At 47.2% G+C, this 10012-nt stretch overlaps 1 protein-coding gene across 1 annotated transcript; it reads left to right on the top strand.

The window, feature by feature from the left end:
• The first annotated feature begins 348 nt into the window (after window positions 1–348).
• On the top strand, window positions 349–2013 carry LOC119976066 (E3 ubiquitin-protein ligase RNF183). The gene has a single exon (XM_038816194.1). It carries the CDS (start codon window positions 796–798, stop codon window positions 1552–1554), a length of 759 nt encoding a protein of 252 aa, XP_038672122.1. The 5' UTR covers window positions 349–795; the 3' UTR covers window positions 1555–2013.
• The last annotated feature ends 7999 nt before the right edge of the window (window positions 2014–10012 follow it).

The following is a 10012-nucleotide window of genomic DNA, read 5'->3' as shown; positions in this document are numbered from 1 at the left end:
TTGTTTTACAGATGGTGATGGTTTAGCTAGCTTATCACGGTTTAAAAATCCTGTTAACTCTTGGTTAGTGCAATTCAGTCAATCCAAGTTGAACTAATTGGAACACTGGGGATACCCATTGTGTGAAAATCGACCAGTGTTCATTCAGCTCTCAGTATATTATTCCTTTATATCTTCAATGACTGACCATCATTTGATACATATGCGTTTCAACCCAACATGTTTGCCTGTTAACTTTTTCTCGTATATTATTGTCAATTAAAACAGTAAATGAGAAGGGATTGTTTCAGATATTGTTAGCTTGTCCACTCGGGGCCGCTTTCTTAGTCATTCAGCAGAGAATGTATTTGAATGAACACTTTCCAGGCGGTTTATACATTGAATGGGGAAATATCTTTCATCCACTCCCTCCCTGTGTTGTCTCGATTCCGTTTTGCCTGCTGATCCGGCTCCTAACCCAGCGTCCTTGAGCAACACCGATGACAAAAACAACAGAGAGGTTACAGGATTTTTTTTCTCTCTCTCTCCCATTTCCCCTCTTTTCCTTTTGCGACCGTTGTGAGGCTGAACGATTCAGAAATCTCGCATTGGAGCCGCCAGATTACATCATCGCTGCTCCGTCTTCGCGTCAAAGCCGAGTGGCTGGTTTTATTATGAACGGGGACAGATCAAAATGCAGGGCTGTGCGGGCTGGCTTGTGAGGTATTAACGAGAGGGAGAGAGGAATATGCTGGCGTGAGTGATTTTTTTTTGGTGCCTTCATTGCAGTCAGCAAAGATTTGTTTTTAAGATGTCATGGCCGAGGCGGAGGCAAGTCCACCAGCACCGGATGCAACAACCCCTTACGAAGAATACGAGTGCAAAATCTGCTACAATTACTTCGACCTGGATCGCAGGGCGCCCAAGATGCTGGAGTGTTTGCACACGTTTTGTGAGGAGTGTCTGACCACACTGCACGTCAGGGAGGAGCGGCCATGGCGAATCGCCTGCCCCATCTGCCGGCACAGGACGGCCGTGCCCGACTACAGGATCCACAACCTGCCCAATAACACCAAAGTCACCGAGGCTTTCCCGCTGTACGTGGGGGCCGACCCCCTGCCCCAGGATGTCCTGCCTCCGACTCCCCAGCCGCAGCGGCCCCAGGCTCCGCGTCACCACCAGCAGCCTCAGCCGCCCTCCTCCAGGCCCGGCGCTGCTGCCCTGCCAGCCCAGCTCGCCGCGCCGTCCGCAGCCGCGGGCAGCCGCCAGTCGCCGGGTCCCTCGGCGCCTTACGAGAGCTGCCAGAACTGCAAGCGGGCCGCCCTCACCGCCGGCTGCGTGTGCGTGGTCTTCTCCTTCCTCTCCATGGTGGTGCTGCTCTTCACCGGCTTGATCTTTGTCAATCATTACAACAGTTCCCCCTCGCCTGTCGGCCCCATCTGCCTGTCGGTGGCCAGCATCTTAGCCTTGTTCTCAGTGGTTGTCACGTGGGTCATCTGCTGGCTCAAATACCGCCCCGAGAGCAATGGGCAAGTCAATAACACAGCGCCCCGCGTCCTCTTCAACCAGGAGTGACACCTAGCACCCAGGATGACTGCAACATGACCAACTGGGGAACAAAGAAACCCCCCACACCCCTCCCTTCGTCTCCCATCCCCCCCGACCTTCCCATCTATGTGCTACCATCCAATACTGCTTGCATGCTCCGACGAAAGGTTCCTGAATCCCATCACTCAACCCCTTACCCTATTACATATAAATATGCATCCAGCAGACGACAAACTTAATTGACAATGACCGATGTTTTAGCTTGTGGGCGAACCAAACCCCCTTCCAGATATGTGTATCCCAGAGGCTGGCTATGCTTTGTGCTAATAACGGATGTTGCGTGCGTTGTATTGTGTGGAAATGTATATGTCCATAAGTGAAATATGCATCATTAGATTTTGACCATGAAAGAATATAATATATGTACAGTTTTAAAAAGGGGGGTAGCCGTGGTTGTTTAAAGTCACTACATTGTGGTTTCCTGGATGGAGAAGTCGGGGGGGGGGGGGGGGGGGAATGTCCGGGAGTCTTGGCGAGATAAAAAGATTTCGTTGTGGGATTAGATCGCCGGCCATCGATATCCCTGGGAGACAATGCCTCTTTTTCGAAAGACTGCAGACTATTCAGGGCTATTGCTGGCCAGGAGGGCCCTTTTAAAACGGAGGGAAAATGTATAAATAGACGTGCCGTAGTTCAGTCGAATGGAGCCAGTGACTTGAAACATCTGAGAAGTGGTTACACAGAACACCAAGGGCCACATGCGTCACAAGAGTATTATTCACATGTCGGCATCCATCCACTGATGTGTATTAGTCACCAGTAAGTATTATTTGGTAAGTTGCTCCATAAATCTATCATCTTTGGGTAACCACAGTTCTCACCAGCGAGGGCAATAAACATGTAAGAAATTACCCCTCCCCTACAGGGAGCTTTCAAAATGTAAGACAGCAAAAATATAGATTGATAAAATTATGGAAATAATGCAGATACAATGGAAGCTTGAAGATATGTTCGGATTGCCCTTAACACATCGAGGTGGATTTAAATTGAAGGGTATAATTTCAAAACAAGCCTGGGAAATTGCCAACTACAATTTGCTTTCGAGTGCCTGGCAATTCGATTGAAAGTAACATCGAAGTTGCAACGTTGCTTCATTCTTCTGGATCTTTAGAGGGCGAAAGTCTGAATTTCGGGAATAGTAGCATCGCCGCTCGGATCTGTGCTTTACATTTTATTGAGTTGGGGTCAGTTTTTTTGAATCGACGGTTTGGCCGAGTGGACAAACATTACTCCTTCCTGAATTTCCACATGGAGCCAAAGTGGAAAGTTGAGCTCAAGTGCAAGTGTGGTTGATTGCAATGAAGACATGTCCTTTATACTGACGCATCCCCTGTACGAAATGTGCATAAATTAACCAATAACCTCTGGAAGCAAACACAAGGCCACGTGGCTGGGATTAAGGCCATTTGTTGAAGACCTTGACGACACGGAGCCAATCAGACTGATGGGGAGCTGCACCGACGGAACGTGTTCACGGTCTCTGAACCGTAACCTTGGAAATGATTATTTTATAAATACAAAATGATCCAGGGCACTTGTGATAAACTGTACGAAATGACCCATTGTGGGAAGATTAAGGCCAAACCAGTTGGCTTTCTACATTTCTTAATATGACGCGAAGATTGGTTTCCCGAATGGTTGAGGAAAGTCGCCCAGATTCCATACAGAGGTTCAAATATTTACAAGCAGTATTCTGGGTGGGATTCCTGGTCAACATTGAGTTAGCCAAGTTTAACTAGGAGAACAATTGGTATTCCTGGGTGGAGGTCAGAGAAGTGAGCCAATAGAGCTGCCCTTTCACTTCCATTGTTGGTTACTATCCCTCCTGCCGAAATAGCGTGTGCGTGTGACAGAGAAGAGGGTAGTGAGCTGGGCAATGATATCACCGCGATTGAATCTACCAAAAAGATAGGAAGGTGTCCATTTGGATCAGGTGCGAAAGGGAGCCTAGTGCCACGATAATACAAAGACTGCACGCTCTCGAGGAAAAGGAAGGAGGAGATAGTGAAACAGTAGCTGTATTTCCGACCAGTCCCTGAGATGTTCGAAATCACACACATTTTGAGATTAAGCCCCGCTGTGGAGAAATTAACGCGCGAATGTTTAACGCATTGGATTCCTCTCTGCTAGTTTGACGGACAAATCAAACAGTTCAAAATAAATGCAAGGTCTTTGCCTTAAAAGTAGTGGAAAGAGCAATTTCCCGGGGATGCGTTAAACATTTGCAGGCGGGTATCCGACATAGTTTCAAGGTTAGGAACTTTTCTTTTGGAAGTCTAAAGAAAATATGCCTTATGCAGAACCGCGATGATGAAATTCGAAAGTTTGCTGTCGAAAACTGAACTTTGTTTTCCAGACCAACTGAGCTTTCGTTTGGTATTTCCATAGCCCTCAAATAAATGTTAGTGACATCAACGAAAAGGCCTTTATTTAAATATTGTAATTGCACTGGATTATATGCGATATTTATGCAAAACGTTTTCTCGGTTTCTCATACTTTTTTGCCACATCGAAATAACAGCATTACCACCTTTCTCAATGTGGATTATAATCAATAAAGTAATATATGATTGTTAGATATTAGCCAAACCCATATTCCGGGTATATGATGAATAAATGGGTTGTGAGGTTTATAAAGCGGCAGTATTATCCCATTATACACGCAGTTTTCGCAACATGTTAGTTGGAATTCGATACTTTAAAGGGTTTAGAATTATTTCGTTAAAAGATCGAGACAGCGAAAGCTGAAGCAACCCCTTCTGGAATTTTGTTAAGAAAGGTTAATGGTTTCGTTCCGAATCCTGCTGAGAATTACTCGCGTATTTATATTTTGACATTAACACAATTAACTCTTTCTAATTTGTAAATGGGTCAAAAGCATTGGGATGTGTTTGAGATAGTGCACACCGCTTTCACTCTGTTTTTCAATCTAAGTATAGAAATGGGTGTTACTAAAATAAAACACATTGTATCAAATAAGTATAACTTGCACATATTAGATATTTTCAATTTCTAAGTATGAATGTCAAATTTGTGTAATGTATTATCCCGAAACAACAGTTCAACTCTACGGATTGAATCTAGGCTGGCCTAGATGGCTTTCTAAAAAAAAAGTGTTTTCCCTCTTTGCTAATTGTATGAGGGTTTTGTTTTGCTTGTATTATTCTTTCAGTTCGCCAAAATACCTGGAAACTGCAGAAGTAGCAAGAAGAAACTGTAATGCTTGGATACTTTCAACTACACTCAAACTGTTAGAACATTAAAATCTATAAATTCGACTTAAGGATGACAAGTGGTGATGTCAATTGTTTATCGCGGGGTTTGGCTTGTGTAAAGCGGATACCAAATTCAGTTTAAACCTAATTAGCTTCGTTAAAGTGAATTTACCGATAGCTCAAATGGCCAGGGTGGAATCAACTGTGTGCCAGAAAATGCAAGATCGTATTAAACTTATTTATTTCACTATTATTTTCCATGTGTGGGAAACTTTAATCTTTATGGTCTTTAAAACAATGAGCAGGAATGAGGTAAAGGGAGCCCTTAAGTAGGAATTCTGGCGGAGTTACAGTTATTTAGTGTCTGATATTAGCAAACATGAATTCAGCAGGATTAATACAGACACATATTAGTCACAAAAATAAATAATTGCTACTGCCTTTTAAGTAATAATTATTAAACTTACCACTTACGTTTAATTATATAGTACAATCATTTTAGAGAGGGCATTCCCCCAATGTTTATATCTATCAGGTTTGGTTGAATAATATTGAGTACATTGAATGACATTTAGAAAGCATTGGCTTAAATTAAGTTACCACGAACAAACTGCCAACTTTGAAATTGATACTGCTATGTTCACAGTATTGCGCAGAAGTGAACGGAAAATTATTTTTAAAAATAAATAATTTTTATTCAAATTTTCACAAAATATCAGTAACAAAAAATATCAAGAAAAGAAAGAACAACCCCCCCCCCCCCCCCCCCCATGTATACAAAAAAGAAAACTAAATGAATGCCTGCCATTAGCAATGAACAAATATACACGTCCCTTCAGCCCAAAACAAAGAAAACGTCCCTGTCCCCCCTCCCCTCCGGGGTTGCTGCTGCTGCTGGCCTTTTTCTACCGTTCTGCCAGGAAATCTAGGAATGGTTGCCACCTCCTGAAGAACCCCTGCACTGATCCCCTTAGGGCAAATTTCACCCACTCCAATTTAATAAACCCCGCCATATCGTTGACCCAGGCCTCCACGTTTGGGGGCCTCGCATCCTTCCACTGAAGAAGAATCCTCCGCCAGGCTACCGGCCTCTTTTGCCTCCTGCACTCCCGGCTCCTTTGCAACTCCAAATATTGCGAGCCCCCAGCCCGGTTTGACCCTGGCTCCTACCACCCTCGACACCGTCCTTGCTACGCCCTTCCAAAATTCCCCCAGCGCTGGGCATGCCCAGAAGATATGGGCATGGTTTGCTGGGCTCTCTGAGCACCTAATACACTTGTCCTCATTCCCAAAAAACCGGCTCATCCTTGTCCCAGTCATGTGAGCCCTCTGCAGCACCTTAAACAGTATGAGGCTAAGCCTCGCACAAGAAGAGGAGGAGTTTACCCTTCCTAGGGCGTCCGCCCACATCCCCTCCTCAATCTCCTCACCCAGCTCCTCCTCCCATTTATCCTTCAGCTCCTCCACCGAATGAAACACCTGGCCTACCCATCCCTTCCTCAATCTAACCTGATCCGCCACCTTCAGGTGCGTCTCCTGAAGCATGGCCACATCCGCCTTCAGCCCCTTTAGGTGCGCAAACACGCAGGCCCGTTTGACCGGCCCATTCAGTCCCCCCACATTCCACGTTATCAGCCAGATCAGGGGGCCACCTGCCCCCCTCCCCCGCCGACTAGCCATTACCCTTCCTCAGCCGGCCATGTGCCCGCGGCCCCCGCTCAGCCTATTCCCCACGGCGGCAGACCCCCATCCCGACCCCCTCCACATACTCCAGCACCTTCTTGGCCATTCCAGCAGCAACCCGGTACCCCCCCCCCCCCCCCCCAGCTAGGACCCCCCCCTCCCAAGTTGCGTTGCTCCCTCCATTGTACTCCCGCACGTCAGCTGACTCCTGCTGACCCCGGCCACTCCCGCCACTCCTCCGATCCCTCCCAGCGTGGGGCTTCCCCTCCTCCCCAGTGTCCACCAGCAAGCTTTCCTCCTCCCGCTCTCAAGTGGGAAAAAGCCTGTGCTTCCCAGCTCTGGCCCCGCCCCCTTCAATCCTGAGCGCGGAAAAAAGCCTGCGCTTGCCACCTGCCCGACCCCACCTCCTCTGCAGCAACTCCCTTTACCGGCCCGGTCCCCTAGCGGGGCCCCAACCCCCCTCCACACCATCAGCCCCCCCACACTGCAGATCTTCCCCCCTCCTCGAGCCCATCCAACAAACCCAAGCAGAAAACAGTGCCCCACCCACCCTGAAAACAACAAAGAACCAACATTAAACAGAGAATCCCCCCCTCAAAATATAATACAGTTACATGCAGACCCCCGCACCCAGCAATCAGTTTGAGTCCAACTTCTCGGCCTGCACAAAGGCCCACGCCTCCTCCGGGGACTCAAAGTAAAAGTGCCGGTTCTTGTAGGTGACCCACAAATGCTCCGGCTGTAGCATGCCGAACTTCACTCCCTTCCTGTGCAGCACCGCCTTCGTCCGATTGTACCCGGCCCTCTTCTTTGCCATCTCCGCAATCCAGTCCTGGTAGATCTGTACCACTGCATTCTCCCACCTGCTGCTCCGCTCCTTCTTGGCCCACCTGAGCACACACTCCCGGTCAGCAAACCGGTGGAACCACACCAGCACCGCCCGTGGCGGCTCATTCGGCTTGGGTCTTCTTGCCAATATTCGATGGGCCCCCTCCAGCTCCAGGAGCCCCTGAAAGGACCCAGCTCCCATCAGCAAATTTAACATGATGGCCACATAGGCCCCCATGTCTGTGAAGGCCCTTCTGGAAGGCCCAGGATCCACAGATCTTTCCGCCTCGACCGGTTCTCCATCTCCTCGAACCTCTCCTGCCATTTTTTATGGAGTGCCTCGTGCATCTCCACCTTCACCGCGAGGCCTAAGGTCTTGTCCTCTCTTTCGGAGGCCCTTTGCCGGATCGTTCGGATCGCCACCCCCTGAGCCGTCTGGGTCTCCAGCAGCTTGTCAATTGAAGCCTTCAACGGCTCCAGCAGCTCCGCTTTAAGCTCCCAGAAGCAGTGCTGGAGAGTCTCCTACTGCTCCTGCGCCCACTGCCTCCATGCCTCCTGGTCTCCGCCCGCCGCCATCTTGTGCTTCTTCCCTCGCTTCTTCTTTGGCGCTGCAACCACTTTCTTACTCGCCCCACTCCTGGTCCAGGCCATATACTGCCGGGTAAATGTTGCTGGCTCCTTCCCACGTCGGGAAACGTCAAAAAAGTACTGCTGAGTGCCCTAAAAAGAGCCGAAAAGTCCGTTCCTGGCGGGAGCTGCCGAACGTGCGACTTAGCTCCGCATAGCCGCAACTGGAAGTCGGAAAATTATTTCTGAAGAAGTTTACTTTCTGTTTCTGAGAATGGTCAGGCTCAATCTGCATTCCTGAAACTGATGGTCCGCTTCCCCTAAAATATACAAAACTCAAGATTATTTCCTGTAGTTAACCAGGAATACAATTGAGAAAGTGCTATTCATAGTCAACTGGTGTGCAAACGTAAATAGTACTTTCCTAAATTTGACGTTAATTTGGAACACTAAATACTCTGAACTCTCCCCACACTTCTGCCTGGTGTACAAGGACACAAGAAACAGGGATAGGAGTAGACAATGGGGTGCTAACCTCACCAACCTGCTCTGATATTCTCTAAAATCATGTTTGATCTCGGGCTTCAACTCCACTTTCCTACCAGTTCCCTCTATCCCTCTATCCCCCCCCCCCCCCCCCCCCCCCCCCCCCCCCCAGTGGCCAAACATCTGCCTATCCCACCCTTAAATACAGTCAAGTATGGAGCACCTGCAACCCTCTGGGGTAGAGAATCCTAAAGATTCACAAACCTTTAACCTTTTGAGTGAAGTTATTTCTTCTCATCTCGGTCCTAAATGACTAACTCTTTTTTTCTGAGACCATGCCCTGATGTGTTGGGTTTGTCAACCAGCAGAAACAATCTCTCAGCATCGACCCTATCAAGCTCCTTCAGAATCGTGTGCATTTCACGGAGATCACCTCCCATTCTTCTAAATTCCAGAGAATATAAACCAACTTTATTCAGCCTCTCATCAGAGGACAACAGTCCCCTTCCCAGGGATCTATTTAGTGGGCTTTCACTCAGTGCCTTCAATGCAAGTACACCTTCCGTACAAAAATACACACACCGTATTCCAGGTGCAATCGCTTCAAACCCCCTGTACAATTGTGACAAGATTTCTTTATTGCTGAACCCAATCCCCTTGTAATTACAGCCAGCGTGCCATTTACTGTACCCGTATTTGGGTTCCTGTATGAGCACACGCAAGTCTCTCTGAAAATCAGCACTTACAAATTTCACACCTTTCAAGCATATTCTAATTTTCTATTCTTGAGACCAAAGTGCAGTATCCAGCTGAGAGTGAGGTATGAGAACAAAGCTCTACTTACACTGATTCTCATTTAATTCACATTTCGGGCAATTTTGACTTCTTGAATTTGCACTCAACTCCCGCTCCTTTCTTCCACTCAATGAATAAGCCTACGATTCTACCACTGCGGTAAGATGATTTGATTTGATCATGTAAACCTAGGGACAGAGTTCATCCAATTACACCAAAAGTGGTTGGTGGCTAATTTGTAAGGTTGTGCAGGGCGGGAATAATGGCGAGGGACAAGCTGGACTCTACAACTAACGTAGATGGCTATTTCAAAATAAGGAAAATAGAAAATGCTGGAAATACTCAGCAGGTCAGGCAGCATCAGTGGAAAGAAACAGCTAATGTTTCATGTTGCCATGACACTTCATCAGAATGTATCTCTTCCCCCATCCCCATTGCCCTTCTGAGGTCCATCTAGAGCCCTGGTCTATTTCCAAATCTCCATGTGGTTGAAAGCAGGCTCCTTGATGTTAAGGATGTATGTGCTAACTTCCTTTGCTATTTTACTGAGAGGGTTTAATCATTGAAAACTATCTGGGTTATATAACACCAAATCGTAACGGCAGAGAAAACAAAGTTAATTGGTGCATTTATTAATAATAGTAGTATGCAATTTCCCTAAGATTTAACTTCCGGTGCTTCCTGGACAAGAGCTAATTTTGCTATACAGACTAGCTGAATACATTTGGCATTGAGAAAAGCTTTGTGTGAAACATTACAGGGTGTGCGTGTGTGCTAGCTTTCTTCAACCGGTTCCTTGCTACAGAGGAGTACCCACCGCTGCAAGAAGCAGCTGGGGCACTATGGCTAAA

The sequence above is a fragment of the Scyliorhinus canicula genome, chromosome 13, assembly GCF_902713615.1.
Source record: "Scyliorhinus canicula chromosome 13, sScyCan1.1, whole genome shotgun sequence".
In the NCBI taxonomy this organism is placed as follows: Eukaryota; Metazoa; Chordata; class Chondrichthyes; order Carcharhiniformes; family Scyliorhinidae; genus Scyliorhinus; species Scyliorhinus canicula.
Note: the sequence above shows the minus strand (reverse complement) of the source record. Positions and strands in the feature narration are given on the sequence as shown.